This window comes from Watersipora subatra, chromosome 1 (genome assembly GCF_963576615.1).
Source record: "Watersipora subatra chromosome 1, tzWatSuba1.1, whole genome shotgun sequence".
Taxonomy (NCBI): domain Eukaryota; kingdom Metazoa; phylum Bryozoa; class Gymnolaemata; order Cheilostomatida; family Watersiporidae; genus Watersipora; species Watersipora subatra.
This window is the reverse complement of record NC_088708.1, coordinates 59005228-59023657: the sequence shown is the minus strand read 5'-3', so window position 1 is coordinate 59023657 and position 18430 is coordinate 59005228. Positions and strand designations below refer to the sequence as shown.

Sequence of the window (18430 nt, the reverse complement as noted above, 5' to 3'; positions counted from 1 at the left end):
AAATCTACCCGTTTCATATTCCTTTGTCCTTTGAATCGCTGTAATAAATTATGACAGAGCATTGTACAAATTAACCTTGTCAGCATTGATTGACTTTGTCTGAATGCAACTACATTAGAATATTTATTCAAATAGGGTGCACTTCATGGCAAATGACTAAGTACATATAGAGTGATCTCTCACTACTTCCTTGCTCATCTTTTGGTACTTCGCGGTTAGTAAATGTTCAATAACAAAAATTAATTAAAAAAACATTAAAAAAATGAAAATACATAAATATATCATAAAACCTCTAATTGAACGCCACCTCTATTTGACCGCCACCCTGACAGACGGTTGAAAAATAGAGTGCCACTCTCTAATTGAACGCCACCTCCATTTGACCGTCACTTTGACATTCTTTGATCTTTACGAACCCAGAATATCAATTGATCAGTAGAAAAGTGTCCATAAAATCATTTTAATAATGATTCATTTACATCAATAATAACCAACTCTCTCGTTTTCCGATTCCAAAGCTTTTTGTTTTTTTGTTAAAACTTTGAAAGCAACACCGTAGAAATAATTAATAACTGTCTTAGGCTAATAGTAGTTCCTTGTTTAACGCGATCTTGATACTTCAAATTATATGTATATAAAAACGGTTTACTTTTACGATGGTAGATGAATGACTAGTTTTAGGGTCAAGGTTGCATTTTAGTGATCAAAACTTTTACTCATTGCATTTGTGCTAAATGCAACGTGTAAAAGTATTGCTCTGCCAAAAAATTGTTTGGACGCTAATATCGACTATTTCAGCAGTGCAGAAGAGTTGAGGTCAAAGACATTGTTGAAGGTATTGGACAACAAGAAGAAGTTCGTTCCATTGAAAGCAACAATCAGAACGCAGCTATCAAAGCAAGCGATGAAAATATATTTGTTTTAAAAACATTAATTTTTGTTTCTGCGTGTAATATATGTATGGTTTGTTTATGTCACGTGTTTATAAATATATATATTTCTAGCCTTTGATCGATTATCTTTATATAACTTATAAATATGCAGATTTATATTATTTAATAGCATCCTTGCAGACAATGGCTCAACGCTCATAACTCCTCATTTAGTGCACATAAAAAGCTGGTTTTGACTGCAAACTGTAGCAAAAATATCAATAAGTGCAATGAGTTTTCATTCAACATTGTTGAATATAGATATAAAATTAAAATATGCCTTCAAATTTAGAACGAAATAAAAAATTGAAAACTCTAACAATTGCAAGGCACAGGCTATAATATCATCATAGATTAATCGCAAGCAATAGATAACTGGTAGAGATATTTCTCGGCTTCCTAATGGATGTTTTATTTAGAGAGCTTTGACAAGTTAGAGGTAAGTTAGCAGATTTATTGCATCCAAAAGATTTAATATCACTCGACCAGAAAAAGAGGGCAAAATATTAGTGACATTTGCATCGGCCGTAAAAGGACTAAATTTATCTTCCCAAAATTCTGAGGAGCCATTTGAAAAATACAACACCAGCCTCTATTTGAACGTCACCTCCATTTGTCCGCCACTAGAAAGGAAGGGTTGAAAATAGAGCGCCATGACATTCATTAAGAGGTTTTACAGTACATAAATCTCTCTCATACTCTGACCTAGTGAGATCCCTTTGTGAGCATCTTTGTGCTAGCAGCATTCGCCGTTAGCTATTTTCATGCTGCGTTACATTTTTTAACTATAGAAGTGAAATGTACTTGATAGGCCGTTCAGCATCAACTTTCAATATCGTGCAACAAAATTTTTAAAAAACAAATCTTACGATTCCAGAAGTGTTTTTATTAGATATGATAAAAGTAGGCAATAGCTTGGCTGAATGAACCCACTGTTCGCTATGTTTACAAACATGTGACTTTCAATGATACTACTAGTGTGTTAGTGCCATGACTTATAGGCAAACACTGGAAGGTGAGAGACATACTTTATCATTAGAAATTTTCTGCATGATCATAGTCATATCAATAGGCTCAGTAATATAGTCGTAGTACTCAGGGTAGTCATCTTTAGATGGAAGGTCTATGAAGGGGGTGATCAGGGCACGGCCCGTACCATCCTGCAACATAGATAGTAAGATTATTATAGCACCATGAGATGTTTACGTTGTGCCAGAAAAGAACAATGGCAACAGCTGAAAACTGTGTGCTAGGTATCTCCACATGGAACTAGCTGCAACGACAAGTTAGTTATACCTCAAGTTGAATAGGATAGAGAGGAAGGTGGGGCTAAACACAGTACCTCAAGTTGAATAAGATAGAGAGGAAGGTGGGGCTAGACACAGTACCTCAAGTTGAATAAGATAGAGAGGAAGGTGGGGCTAGACACAGTACCTCAAGTTGAATAAGATAGAGAGGAAGGTGGGGCTAGACACAGTACCTCAAGTTGAATAAGATAGAGAGAAAGGTGGGGCTAGACACAGTACCTCAAGTTGAATAAGATAGAGAGGAAGGTGGGGCTAGACACAGTACCTCAAGTTGAATAAGATAGAGAGGAAGGTGGGGTTAGACACAGTACCTCAAGTTGAATAAGATAGAGAGGAAGGTGGGGCTAGACACAGTACCTCAAGTTGAATAAGATAGAGAGGAAGGTGGGGTTAGACACAGTACCTCAAGTTGAATAAGATAGAGAGAAAGGTGGGGCTAGACACAGTACCTCAAGTTGAATAAGATAGAGAGAAAGGTGGGGCTAGACACATAATTATTATTTACTATTAATTTTACATTGTTATTTGACATAGAGCTTATGCATTAATTTGGTCACAATTCCTTGCAAGTGAAAACATCCAAGGTTTAATAAAATAAAAGCTGTTAGGTTAAACTCCTACACCTGTTGTCTGTAATAAATGTGAAATATCTACCACAGACAGAATAAGAGGGTTCCTTGAAATAAACCCATTATGTATGTCACAGCCTCAAACAACTCACTGGCCCACTAATATCATTATTTATCATCACTGTTCTACATCGCCGGCAAATAAGTTGTTCCGTATAATATGACATTTTATCAGACCGTTTACTAACAGTAGGAACACATGCGCTAAAGATCACTGTCAGGACTGACATGGTGTGCAGGTGTACACTCTTATCAAAATGTCTGATGCACCACGTTAATGTCAATTAGCTACATTTCACTGCCAAAACAAGATTAGCCTCCTAAAAGTTCCACCTTCATAAAAGATAAGATTGTGATTATATATCTGTTGGGCTACGGCGCTTCTTAAGATCAATATGTTTTTAATGATAATAACAACAACATGTTAATAACTGTAGCGGCCATGCTGTAGTCGTACCAAGGTTGAAAGCATAGACTGCAAATTCTGAAAATGTAACGTTTCCCCATGCTCTCATTTTTAGTTTTAGCATTTGAAGTGTGAACTTATTACCAGAAATCTATCAGTACCATATTTCTTGCTTTCCCAAGCTAAGCCTACTTTTCAGCAACTCATAGATTGATCTCACTGTGACGACTTTCTTCTATGAACTACATTCTCTCAGTAGGATGATCCTTAAAATCACATGACAACATTGCATGATGTCAGTCCATGGTCTATATAGTCTATTATATTGATGTTTGTCAACCAATTTGTGTCATGAAAAGTCATTGATATTCAGTAAAATCGTGGCAGACCGGTGTATGTAAATCACAGTGGTAGCCATGATTGAACAGAGTACTGTATGGTTACGAGTTCCCACCTCATAGTCATACACAGAGTTGTATATAGACTTAAGTCTCTGTTTGAGGGACCGCTCTGTAGGATCAGATGCAAAGGAACGAGCTTTTCCCTTGGCCTTAGGGCGCCTTGATGGGGAGCTCGACTTTACTGAACTGGCAGTATCATCGTCTACAAAGAATAAGTTTCTTATTGCATTAGATAATTGACATGTGTCTACATGTATTAGATAATTGACATGTGTCTACATGTATTAGATAATTGACATGTGTCTACATGTATTAGATAATTGACATTTGTCTACATGTATTAGATAATTGACATGTGTCTACATGCATTAGATAATTGACATTTGTCTACATGTATTAGATAATTGACATGTGTCTACATGTATTAGATAATTGACATGTGTCTACATGTATTAGATAATTGACATGTGTCTGCATGTATTAGGTAATTGACATGTGTCTACATGTATTAGATAATTGACATGTGTCTACATGTATTAGATAATTGGCATGTGTCTACATGTATTAGATAATTAACATGTGTCTACAAGCAGTTAGATCATTGACCTGCATGTACATGTAGTTACATCATTGATATGCCAACACCAAAACTCACCTACCAATGGTTGCGCCTATGACCTTAAAACTAACCTGGCTTTGTACCTCCTTTTCCTGGACGAGACTTGCTGGCACTACTTCCTCCTTTCCGATTGGATGGAGTAAGTTCATCTGCCTCTAGCTGAATACAATGACACATTGATATGACCAGTGCAATACTATAAGTATGAAGCATGTATATACAACAACAGAGTCTATGATTAGCAAACGTTATAATTTCAAGTTAATAGCAATTGGATGATATGTTAAACTGTGCAGAGTGTATGGCTGCAGTAGAACCCATCAAGACTGGAATGCATGTGGCACGGGTTACAATAGAGTTTACAAAGATCAAACTGTATGCAGCGTGTAGCTGCAACCGAGCACATAAAAACTAAATTCTACACCCAGAAAGTTCTTCTAATCAGGTCAGTTATAGTGGAGGTAATACCTTCACTCCAGCATCTATCTCCTTTTTCTTCTCCCACATGACAGCTTGCATCTCCATCGCATTCTACAACCACGAGCAAAAGTCATTTCTCGAGCATTGCAGTAAATGTTCGATTGCCTAGTTCTGCACTGGAGAACTGCGTCATCCCGCACAACATCATCTAGTTTTACAGCGAAAACCTGTTAATTTGCAAAATATTGAGCTAGATATGGTGTATAAACACCGCAAGACACAAACAAGCTAAAAGTGTGCAGCTAAGTATATACTGAAAACATTTAAATCTAGAGTAACCAACCATGAGCGATTTCCACTGCAATTAAAAATAAAAGTAGATGCTAAAATGGGTGCTGCTGTACCCGAGCACAAATGCTGCCGTACCTGAGCACAAATGCTGCCGTACCTGAGCACAAATGCTGCCAAACCTGAGCACAAATACTGTCAGACCTGAGCATAAATGCTGCCACACTTGAGCATAAATGCTGCAACGCCTGAGCACAAATGCTGCCAGACCTGAGCATAAATGCTGCAACACCTGAGCACAAATGCCGCCACACCTGAGCACAAATGCTGCATGTCACATTTGCTTACTAAACTGCAACTCTTTGAAAAGCTTTGAAATGTATCTTGAAAATTACTTAATCTAAAAATAAATATTCACTAAAATTTTACATTGCGTGTTAAAACTTCCTATGGTGAGGTGATACCATGTCGAAGTTTGACTATATAAGCTGTAAAATGACACAAGCGACAAATCACAATGAGAGTTCCTAAAATAGAACCATTACACGTTAAACGCAAAGGCTCTACATGTCATATTATATTTTTTACGAGTCTTTCACATACCTACTGAATGTGACAAAAAATACACAAATATTTTAGGATTTATTTTACACTAAAATTCAGGATTCATATGCTCAAAAGGGATTTGGCAGCTCAAAAAGAGGACAAGGTCATCATCATCTTGCCTAGCAATACTTGGCCTAACAATATCGTTTCTAGCAGTAGCATCTTTGCTGAAACAGCACTTTTACAAATTGTGACAAACCTGAAATATTTTAGAGTCATCTGAATTGTACTCTTTGGCATTTTCAAACATGAGGTTCAAGTCAGCTGCCATCTCATTTAGAGAGTTGTATTTCCTCTTCTTTATTTTCCGCTTTATTTGTGTCATAGATATCGGGTTAGCGATGTCATCATAGTAGTCTGGGAACCACCTGCATAAGTAGTCAACTCAAAGGATCCTCGTAGATGAGTCATGCCGGGAAGGCCACTTCAGGCTCACCGCGACCATACAATGTATTCACAGATCAACTGCCTTCCTTGGCATCAATTATAAACTTAGACATAGAAAAGGTTGCTTCAACAAAAATGTGACAAGTGAATTTAATAAACTTCATACAGTATCAACTTTTCAGAGTTGCCTTCCTTGGGTTGCCCTTTACACAGTCATATAAGTTCACGAACTTTCCATTCTCACTGCAGCCTACTTCAATTATGCATATACTGTACAGTCATAACTCGACATATGATTATCCCAATGTACGAGAAATTTGCGATAAGAGGAAAGCTTTGAGGAAAGTTTTGTCTTGAGATATGAGACAAATTTGAGATACGAGCATACAAGTTATTTCTTGATGTGGCTAGATGGCCGAGTATTCAAAAGGCTGCTTGCGACAACGGCATCGCTAGGCCTAAAAAGGTTTTCAAAAAGGTCAAAAGGTCAGGTAAAAGTGACCATGAAAATGAGCCATAAAGCGAGACAAAAAGAACCAAGTTGGAAGAAGAAAAGTAAAGAACTTGAAATAAAACAAAGTTAGAACTACTTTGTGTAACGTGTGATTAAAACTTATTTTCAAGTGTGTGTATATTATAAGTTCATTTAGGTTAAATTTAGCTTCTATGTTAGTGTAGCGTACCGAGTGTGTTGCCATCAAGTCTCTCACACCACCGTTAGCCGCTACCGTATGTCTCAAAGGTAAGAACTCCATACAGTACTGTACATAATGTTTCATTTTATTGCAGATCATAACCACTAGATATGTATTTAGTACTTTCCGAATGTAGGTGGTGAATTAGAACAATGAAAAACACTGCTTTTCTATCGTAATATCCTGTTTTTAGGTTGTTTTTTCATAGAAAGGGAACGGATTCATTTGTAGTTATAGTTATTCTATATAGGATAAATTGATTTGAGATATGAGAACATTGACATACGCATTAAGCTCGAATGTCAAGGTATGACTGTATAGTGGATAACTGAAATAGCGTCCGTTGTCACATTTCAAGAGTTTGCATGTGCTCATTTTGTAATATTGAAACAGGTTTCATAAAAACATTTTCAAGTCTATAATATCAAATTTTGCTAACCTTCAAACTATTGCAATATACATATAGATATAATATAGATATATAATATACATATAGATATAATATAGATATATAATATAGATATAATGCTACTCATAATTCATAGAAAATGGCATACAATACAAATTCCTTAGTAAACCACACTCAAAAAATTGGATGTGGTAATAATTGAACCGCAACTGTGTATGTAACAAGATTCACTTTGATGACGAATATTAGGCTATCTTAAACTTCGTGCTAGAAAGTGTCTAAACCAAAGGAAAGACGAAGTTAATATGTGTTGCGCGTAACGTTACGGGTAACACATATTAACTTCGTCTTCATTACAGGTAACGTTATCTGTAGCAGTAGCATTACCAGTAGCGTTACCAGTAACGTTGCTTGTGGCGTTACCCGTAGCGTTACTCGTAGCATTACCCATAGCGTTGCCCGTAGCATTACCCGTGGTGTTACCCGTAGCGTTACCAGTAGCGTTACCAGTAGCGTTACCCGTAGCGTTACCAGTAGCGTTACCCATAGCGTTACCAGTAGCGTTACCCGTGGCGTTACCCGTAGTGTTACCAGTAGTGTCACCCGTAGCGTTACCAGTAACGTTACCCGTGGCGTTACCCGTGGCGTTACCCGTAGCGTTACCAGTAGCGTTACCCGTAGCGTTACCAGTAGCGTTACCAGTAACGTTACCCGTAGCGTTACCCGTAACGGTACCCGTGGCGTTACCCGTAGCGTTACCAGTAGCGTTACCAGTAGCGTTACCAGTAGCGTTACCCGTAGCGTTACCCGTAGCGTTACCCGTAGCGTTACCCGTAGCGTTACCAGTAGCGTTACCCGTAGCGTTACCCGTAGCGTTACCAGTAGCGTTACCCGTAGCGTTACCAGCAGCGTTACCAGTAGCGTTACCCGTAGCGTTACCAGTAGCGTTACCAGTAGCGTTACCAGTAGTGTTACCCGTAGCGTTACCAGTAGTGTTACCCGTAGCATTACCAGTAGTGTTACCAGTAGCGTTACCCGTAGCGTTACCCGTAGCGTTACCAGTAGCGTTACCCGTATCGTTACCAGTAGCGTTACCAGTAGCGTTACCAGTAGCATTACTCGTAGCGTTATCCGTAGCGTTACTCATAATGTGAAGTTCTTTGTGTTAGATGAGTAGATAGCCGCGTTGTATTAACCTAGACTACTGCTCACGAGTAAGCATGCCAAACAATGATACCTGTACAGCATTTCACGATTACATGAAGTTATCTGCCCACAATTATATTCGCAAAATGTTTAGACTTCACCACTGACACGCTTCTTATAAGGTGAACATGAAAAATAAAAAGTGCTTTTCATGTTCCAAAGGAAACCACTAAATGACAACATAAAAAGTGCTTTCCATGTTCCAAAGGAAACCACTATATGCCAGCATAATGATGCAATACTAGAAACTGAAGAAACTGAGACAAACGTGCCTTCGATTGGGAAGTACGAGAAATGGTTTGGCAGCGGATTTGCCAGAATCATCTGTATGCGTCGCTATAGCCTTAAAGAGCAGCCAGTAAGGATCACCAGTTGTAATCAGATCATCCCCTAGTGACAGCATGCTGTTGTCTTCATCGGCATCATCGTCTTCATCTTCGGCGTTGTCTGTATCTGTGTCTTCATCCATAGGATCAGCAGGCGCTGCTGAGCTGCGACGAGATCTGGCAAAAGTCAATGTGATTGTAGAATTGGTTGTTGCAATGAATACGAAACACAATAACGCAAAGCATGCACATTACAATGAAAGCCAACGCGCCAATTTACCAACACATACTACAAATTTAACAATACAGAAAGCTCAATTTATGAGCAGCCTAATGTACAAGCTCTTTTATTTACAAGCCAGGACTTGATCTAAATTTTTGTTTGTCATTCTTGTAAAAATTGGGGATATGAAACACTGTTTCAAGAAAATTGCTACTACAACTACTATCAAAGCGATAATTTGATGCTTTTTGGATCCAAAACGCGATTAATTTGTTTTCAGTTAGTTATATTAGTTCACAGACGTAACTATATGCATATGACAAACCTGTTATATGGTTATACAAGTTTGCTAATATAAGAGCTCATAAAAGTTATTTGAGGTTCGCTTGTACAAATTATTTTCTGCTTTGATTGTTTATTTGTACTAACGATAAAAGGGCATAAAAACTAGCATAACATTTTATTCGAAATTTCCACAAATAGAATTGTAGGCAAAAGAATTCGCAGTCGGCAGGATTCGAACCTGCGCGGGCAGAGCCCAATTGATTTCTAGTCAATCGCCTTAACCACTCGGCCACGACTGCTCTTGAATACAGCACCACCTTAACCGTGACATGATAAAAACTAAGCGTAGTCCACGATTGACATACGAGCAGGCTATTAGGGCGTTAAATTGGCCGCTGTAAATAAACAAGCTACAGTGGAACCTCGGTTCTCGAACACAATCCGTTCCAGAAGGTTGATCGAAAACCGAGTTGTTTGAGATCCGAAACAGGTTTTCCCATTAGAAGTAATATATATAAGTTTTAATCCGTTCCAACACCCTAAATGTTTACCTTTTTAGTATTTTATACATTATTTTATGCATGAAATTGCACATTACAATGCTGACCAACACATAATAAGCAATGTATATCTCAGAAAATGTTAAGCAAAATGGCAAAGACACAAATAACATAAACATAAATGTAACCCAGGCTAATCGTACGTTCGCTTTGTCGTAATCTTCCATACGAAAGATTACGCTAACATGAACGTGTAAAAATAAAAAAAGGATAAAGAAAAGAATTATGAATAGGATTTTTTACTCGGCTACAGGATGTTCTTTTCTCTTAAAATATCTATCCAATGACACTTGCTTCTGCCTTCTTTTTAGCACTTTTCGGAAGTGGTTCATGATAGTGTCGTTAAAGTCATTGATGACTCTGGTGGCTGCAGCTTTATCGGGGTGGTGGAGTTCGACGAAATTCTGTAACTCGGCCCATTTGCTACACATTTGTTTAATTTCGGACAATGCGACAACAGTTGGTCAAGGAGAGAGCGATCTACACCCGTACGCCGCTCAGCATCCCACCCTCACATACGCACTCACGCGTCGGACCAGCGTTCGAACTCCGATTTTTGTTCGAACTACTGTACGAAGCAAGAATTTCTTGAATCTTTTGTTCGGACTCCGATTTGTTTGAACTGCGAGTCGTTCGAAAACCGAGGTTCCACTGTATTTTATTAGCTGGTAAATCTACTATGCACTAGTGACTATTCTATAATTTTTGCCGAAGTGGGCACCAACAAAGATTAAAACAAATATGTGTGCCGTAAGTCCTCATGCCCAAGCAGCGCGGCTTGTCGTTGAGCGCAGCTTCTGGTTCAAGGTAATAAGCCGCAGATAAATTCAAGTTTTTAAAACTTACGTGAGGCTTAGGGCGGCTTCTCGATAAATGCGGTCTCTGCTCAGTTCCGCGCTATAACCATAGAACCGCAGTCATGATACACTTTTATGTACGGGATTTTGGCAACCTACTCGTTTATTTTCAGGGTCATGTTTATGGAATACTTTAAACTAACGAAGAATTTATTGCTAATGTTTAACTCACCACAGTCGTAGGTCATTAAAACCGTTTCATTCCTGACTGCATATTTCCATAAACATGAACCTCTCTAACAGCGCAATAAAAATTTAGCTGAGACATGACAAAAAGTTGTCGATGCAAGGGTTTAGAAATTTTAATTCGAACTTGGAAGTAAAAGAAAATTCTTTTCACATGTACTGATGTAGCCTGTTTTCTTAATCAAGAGTACTGGGTATAACGAAACCCTTGTCAACACTCTCGCTCCTGAAGGGGTCAAGAACAACAAAACCTCGGTCATTAGCCGCGGTCTGTGGGCATAGGCGGCTTGTTGGATCATTTTTTCTTTCGTGAATCATCTGGTTTTGAGCACAAGCCGCGCTGCTTGAGCATGAGGACTTACGGTATACAACTTGGATTACACTGCCCTCCTACAAAATAGCTAATCAACTAATAATTCTTACCTCTTGTCCAATTTGGAGATGTTCGTATTTGGACTGGCCAGAGTTATATCACTCATTACAGCACTCATCATCAGCTTCAGGGTCTCGGCATCTTTGTAGATGGTCGATCCTGGTTCATTGAAGTCCATTGCGTTCTTCAGCATGAGATTGAGGTCTTGCTCGAGAGCTTCCACTCCATCGTACTCACTGCTATTCAGCTTACGAGTTATAGTGTCAAGGTCTATGGGATGCTTGATGGCTTGGTAGTAGATGGGCAACTCCTAGATGAAAGAAGCCTATCAGTAAGTACTCGAGTTACGACTTGCGCTACTCACCTGACACGTACTCATATGTCTACTCGTACTTACGACCACAATTTGCAGATTCAGTCTCACTCGCCTGTTGAGTAGATGTCGTCCTGGAAACACGTACGCACTAACAGGAAACATCTTATGCTTAAAAAAGTGTAGATGATGTGCAACCAAAAAGTAATATTATTTTTTAAATGCATATTTCCAATTTGTTATGTTTGTTTCACAGCTTCACGTTAATTTTTATTTTTGGTTCCTAATCGAAATAATTGAACTGGATTTACACCCTGCATCTTATGTCCTTGAGTATACACCTCGAATGTATACAGTGCAATGAAGGAATGGCATATGCATGTGACATTGAAATACCTTTTTATCTGGCAGCGTCATAAACACTTCGCATAAGAGCCGATCGCCATTCTTCAGCTTCTTAAAGGCATCGAGTAACTGCTGGCACTTGGCTTGTATTACTGAATCTACATCAGCCTTCTGAGGTGACTTCTCTCCAAAAGCGGCAGCGATGAGCTCAGATTTGGTAGATGTATAGAGAGCCCACAGCTGGTTAGCATCCTGGTGCTCCTGACTTGACCTCTGTCAATAGAAAAAAAACAGAGAAATATACACAATAGCCTGAGGCGTATCAGAAAAAGAAGATCGGCTGAACCGCTGATCTGCACTAGCGATGCCACTCAGAAACATCACGAACAAGCTTTGTGTTTAAAAAGTTAGTTATATCAAACAAGCCTCCAATCGACAACCATAACAGATTGCCTTATACTATCTTTCAAAACAGCATATAGCCTACTAACCATATCTACTGAAGCCAAATTGACTTATTCATACGGATACCCAGTGCAAAGTACAGGCTCGCCAAGACAGTTCCACGAAAGAAAAAATAACATAGCTAAGAAAAGGCAGGTAGAAAGCACTTGCGGACACACCCCATAGTAAGCTTTTGTATTCTTGATGAGGAGTTGCATGTCCTCAGTCAGCTGCTCGAGTTCTTCGTACTCCTCCGTCTTGAGTTTTTGCTGAATTTTGAGTAAATCTATTGGAGTCTTTATTGTTTCATAGTAGTCAGGAGCGGCTCTGCAAGACCACAGGGCAAAACTACAGGGAGCTGACAACTACACCTTTACCTAACGTACACATGTACATACAATAAGAGCTGTTAGATACATATTATAGACACGTACTTCCCTAACAAATACGCGCGCGTACCTATAATATATGCCTACAAAGAATCACACTGAATGCTGTCTAGCTGTTGAACTGAAATGATTAGCAACTAATTGTTGATCAGATATCAACCAATAGCAATCTGATGTCGGGATGGAAGTGTTGAATTAGATATGATATTTCAACTTTTACTAGAATAAAAGAGTCTCTATTTCTCTAACCACCAAATGAAAAAGAGCCTTGAAAACATCAACTTCAATTTACACAAATATAAGAACAATAATACAATAATAAGATTCATAGACCCTTTTTATTGGAGAAAATTGTATGCTGGTGGCATTCATGGGCCATCCAAATAACTCAATGCGACACCCAATCACTAGTTAAAAGTGCAAACTAACTTGAGCAGCCTTATGAGAAAGGCACCTACATGATTAAACAGAAATGGAGAAGCTATGGAAATATAACTCTTATATAAAGTTTGTAGAGTATCTCCACTTGGTTAACCCTAAAAATGTATTCTAGAGAAATATTGCATACAGCATGATGCATATACTTACACAAACATGTGTACATATATACAGTAAGCAGTTTTATACAATGGCATGTGAATTGTTTCGGAGGGTATAAATAAATTTCATGTGAAATTTAATTAACTTGTTTCATCTGAGCAGATGCAGGCCTGTTTTCAGTTACAAATGGTATATCTTGATTGAAATTGTAGAACAGCTGCAGTTGATGACGGTTACTAGGTGGTACTAGTTATACCAGCACTTCTACTTATAATGCAAAATCTAATAGTATCGAGGAATACATCTTAACATATCTGCAGCTGACTGAGACTGTATAAGGTGACTACACAATAGTACTGTATGTAATTCTAAAGGTGCAGTCACTGACTTTACACAGTGACATTCCCTAAACTGTACGCATTGTAAGTCAGAACCACCAAATACTCATAGCATTTGTCGTTTGCTAAGCTAGCATGACAAGCACACACAAATAGCTCTTTTATAGCCAATTAGAGTTTATTATTCAGCTGTCAACAATAGTATAGATCTAGAAGAATCGTGGAGTGGCCCCATCACTAGCCTGAGTATCCTACATGATAGTCTAACACTATAAGACACAAGCGTATAGGAACCTGCGCTTTGGTACTCTTATCATGGCTTCACACAAAACCCTGCCATCTGGTGTCTTGTAATTTCTCACCGTATCAAATAACTCCTGGCAGATCGCCACCTACGACAACCGTATATGCAATAACAAGCAATAGAAAAATAAAAACGATGCAATGAATGAATTTCATTTTAAGGAATGCTTTCAAAGTAATATTCTTTCAAAAAATTCCATAAAAATCATTTGTTGCCTTATTTAGCTGAGGGTGCTGGTTGGCTACTGCTAAAGATAGCCAAATTGGCATACCTGATTGTAGGATACAGGTTTGGCTTTTTTTGTTTTACGAGTAGATGCAGGAGCACTTTCCTCTGTACTCGTTGAAGCTCGGCGTTTACCCGGCATGATGCAGCTGAGCTAGAGTGCGTAGAGCAGCACCAATGTCCTACAAAAATTTGGATACTGGCAACCTTGTTATTGTAAAAGATAAACGTAAATTCCTGGAAAACACTTCTATGAGAAATGCCATCAAGTGACATTAAATGCACCTGCAAGAGTACAGGTCTTTTCTTTATGCTGTTGCCATACAATGCCACCCCAATTTTTCAGTGTACTGTTCCTAGAAGTATAGTTAGCTGCATTTCTAGAACCAAAATTATTGCAGGCTAGCAAGAAACAGCTCAACGCATTTTAGAGGTCTTGTTGAACGATGTCCAAAAGACTGCATTATCAGTGCACAGAGATTTTCCAACAACCAGCTCTTGAGCTTTTTATTGGCCTTTGTGTGTTGATAAAGTAAAGAATTGATGACTTCAGCGAGCAAAAGCTTATCACAAAACTAAACAGTTTCTTCCACTGTTAATTAAAGCCCTTAGGCCAAGCTGTAATACCTTTAGTCATAGCTTGAGACCAATCACTACTGTAATACGGTTTGATTCCACTAGCTTGACCTGATGCAGTAGTTACCTTTGCTACATTGACTAATTTTGCTTTATTATAGTTTAAATGTCTGCCAAAACTGAAAAAAAGAGTTGGGTTAGTTCTTGCATTGGCCAAGCACTTTTCTCGTTGGAGCTCTCTCTGTCAGAAAAAGGCACAGCCATTACATCTGAATGAGCGCATCAGTGCAGGGACTGCCACTTGATAAATTGGTGATGAACTCGGTTACCATAAAATGGTGCCCCAATCTATTTGATAGCAAGCCATGGTTACTGGATAGCTGAACCACTTTTGATTGAAGCTTAGCGAAAGCTACCTATTCATTGAGCCCAGCGCAGCACCAAGCAACAAGTCGGTATTAGTGGGGTAGCTCTACTGCTGGTGCTTCATGATAAGGAATAAATTAACTTTAAAACGATTTTTTAAATGCATTTACTGAAAACTGTTTATAAAACACCATAGAGTAGTTTATGAGAGCAGACTTGAGATAAAATGTTTCAAAATACTTTTAATTTACAAAGAACATAGTATTATATATATCAAAAATTGTTTTTTGACATTGTGAGAAATTACCTCAATGTACTCTTGCTTTATTTACTAACATGAAAGTTCTAGACTAAAAAAACTTTGTTACATCCATCCTTTTGACTCATTCCATGTTATAACTAAAACATTGTAACTGCTTGCTATGTTTCATAACATGCAAATATATATGCGTATGTATTTGATCAAAAAATAGATCGCAAAGCGTATACTAAATATTTATTTAATGTGATAATTAGATGATATGCAAATGTTTTTTGTTTGAATCATTAATTACTTAGAGCAAGCAATTAGATTCTGCTTTTATAATTAGTTGCATACATTGACACAAACACTTATACACCATTAGACAGCTTACTGCTAAGTCAGTAACAGCATTGCTTGGTGCACCATACAGACAGCGCATACAATAGCTTTAATCATACCTATAAGTGACTATCAACGCCTTTACAACAAATTCACGTTAGTGTATTACTTCAATACCTCTTGTTCCATCTCCAATTAACGATTTACGATGGCCAGCAATAGGAGCGTTTAAGATTTGAAGTCTGCACACAAAACGTAAAATTTTAGGAAAATAAGGAAATGTCTAAAAGAAATGCTAGAGCTGCCAAACGACGATGTATTGAATTACTTCAATTACATATCATGGTTCATTCATTTTCTGTGACAGGTACTATTAATGCAGCAGTTAAGTAACTAAAACCAACTTAGATCAGTATATTCTAAAACACACATGCAATATATTTTTGCATGGTATACTCAAAACATCACACATAAAACAGTCTTTTTTTTTAAATTATTACAGAGTATTGTAGAATTATTTTCTTTGTCCCAGATGGATGAGAGACAGTTCGTCTACAAACTAACTCGTAGACCAGTGAAGGTGGCGAGAATTTAAGAAAACTTGTCACGAGTTTGACGTGAGAGGAAACAACTTCTCCCAGAGTGTTTTTAACGGATTATATTTCGGATCATTCTATATCAGCAAGCCACCAATGGTCAAGAATGCATTATAAAAACTAAAAACAGTACATTCATTTATTACCCTGTATTTGTTATGCTGTATTTGTTACTACTGCAAAAATTGGTTTAATCCAAATTTATGAAATTGAAAATTCTGAGCATTGTTTTTGTTTTAAAATTATGCACAAACATCAAAGCATCAGTGTGTTAAAAACCCTTTCAATCTGAAAAATGTTATTTATGTGTTTTGAAAAAACTGATGTTGTTTACAATTTTTCTGATTTCACACATCTGCCAGTGTTAGATTTGCTTTGTCATTTTATTTTTGACCATGTTCAGTTAGGGTTTTTTAAATTGCATGAACTAATGAATCAATATTGGTTCAGACACTAGCAAAATTTTTGGAGCTATGATTAACCCTAATATTGAATAGTAAACAATACACGTTTATTTTTACAAGCCCATCACTTTACAAAACTAACAAAATCCTAAAATGATAATGACAAAAGGTGCAAAAGCAAAAATTGAGCTTTACGCAACCAGTAATCTATGTTCTTAAGACTAGTTTTTCACAGGTTCAGCAGAATCAGACGATCAAGAAAAAATGAGCTGCTAAAAATTATTGCTTTTACAATGTGTAAAAAGGTGTGGCTTATAGTGTAATCAAGTATTTAAATTATGATATAAGTATACTTAATATGTACTATGAAGGGAAAAAGAATGGAAAACTCTAAAGTAGTTAACTGCGACATCCTGTCATTTCTGAGGCAAATACTAGCTTGACTGTTTAAAACTGAAAGCTGCCTTAACTAGCTTAGATCAAATACTGGTCTGGTTAAATTGAACTCGCTAATCAAAATAGCTCAAAACAAGTGAATAGCTCACCTACACAATGTACAGGGCAATTTTGGCAAAAACTCTGATTTGCCCATGAGCTTAGGTTACTTGAACATAATTATGCAATCAGATGGTAATATCTATTACATTCTCCCAAAACTCTTTTCAACTATATTAGTACGCTTAAGTTGATGTACGTAGCTATGTTTGCTGCAAATGTCACCACTTGTGTGTCACTTAGAGTTTCAAATGTGTCAAACTCCTTAATCACCTTTTTAAATATTGGATGAGCTTTAAAATACTGAAGTATGTTGTGGTTTATAAAGAGAAAAAAGCAGATTTAACTTTTGTTTTATACTAACTATTTTACCAACAATTCAATTAATAATGTTTCAGTGAATTAATTCTAGAATTTATTTTAACCAAAAACAAAAGTACAGCAACAGCAGACTGCTTAAGTGTTCAACACATGCCTTATATGCAAAAAAGAATTAACAAACGAAAAATGATTTAATGAACACAATTTAGGTTGAGCTTACTTGCTATTATTAGTCGATGTATATAATATGAGAGGTAAAATAGTGTACATAAACCATCGAATTGTTTCATTATAAATGAGTGATAGTCGACAATTTTAATGTCTGTTCTGGCCAGTGACATTAGATATATCTGTATTGTATTTGCCTGTTTTATATAATTACTGCACGTCTTCCTATTCCTCAAATGACCTGAAATGCTTCTGTGTAATTTTTCTGTTCAGCTGTCTGACATGTACTCTTTGTGTGATAAAAGCACAAAGTTTGAAACTGAGGTCACCTCTAATACCTATTTTGTAGTTTTCAGCAGTTGACACAGAAAGTGCATTAAATGACTCAGTCTCCGCTTCTTGATTGCATTCATCTCCACTTTTTGTGCTGTTGATGTGATATTAATATTTTTTTTGTCAGACAACAGTCTTTTGATTTTTGCTATAAAACTGGGGCTTCCTTCTGTATTTAATAACAATGAGACACAAAAAACCTGCAAAAAATGGCACAAACTTTAAACCAAGAAGTTGAATCATGCAAATGTATAAATATTAAGTGTGACCAATGATATAAAAAACCCCACTTCTATAAAACCAACAATATAAAACCAGTGGAAAGTTTTATATTATTGGTGTGACAAACTATAGCAGTTCTGCAATTCTCATAAATATACATGTACACTATTATGTTATGACCACCAGCAGTTCTATAATTATTGTAAGCTTATAAAACTTGTGGCAATTAGAGCGATAGTGGATTGTATAGCTGTTTAAGTACAATTTGTTTGTGCAGTAGTGTATAAGGAATTGTTATCTCATCGACAACTTGATAATTTTTATTGAAAAACTGTACATACCGTAGTTCGAAG

The 18430-nt window shown here is 37.2% G+C and overlaps 1 protein-coding gene and 1 non-coding gene across 3 annotated transcripts in view; both read right to left on the bottom strand.

The window, feature by feature from the left end:
• The window catches only part of LOC137402981 (protein polybromo-1-like), a 42288-nt gene extending 28428 nt beyond the window's left edge, over positions 1 to 13860 (bottom strand). For both annotated transcript variants that reach the window (XM_068089399.1, XM_068089400.1), the window contains exons 1-10: positions 13779 to 13860; positions 12397 to 12544; positions 11825 to 12046; positions 11166 to 11425; positions 8578 to 8808; positions 5808 to 5976; positions 4763 to 4825; positions 4366 to 4453; positions 3729 to 3877; positions 1961 to 2092 (exon numbers count right to left, since the gene is read on the bottom strand). In XM_068089399.1, coding sequence (XP_067945500.1) covers positions 1961 to 2092; positions 3729 to 3877; positions 4366 to 4453; positions 4763 to 4825; positions 5808 to 5976; positions 8578 to 8808; positions 11166 to 11425; positions 11825 to 12046; positions 12397 to 12544; positions 13779 to 13801 — 1485 coding nt within the window. In that variant the 5' untranslated portion in view covers positions 13802 to 13860. The remainder of the gene's footprint in view (positions 1 to 1960; positions 2093 to 3728; positions 3878 to 4365; positions 4454 to 4762; positions 4826 to 5807; positions 5977 to 8577; positions 8809 to 11165; positions 11426 to 11824; positions 12047 to 12396; positions 12545 to 13778) is intronic.
• Trnas-aga (transfer RNA serine (anticodon AGA)) lies at positions 9357 to 9438 on the bottom strand. Its single transcript has one exon. It is a non-coding gene; the product is annotated as a tRNA-Ser (tRNA).
• Positions 13861 to 18430: the final 4570 nt, after the last annotated feature.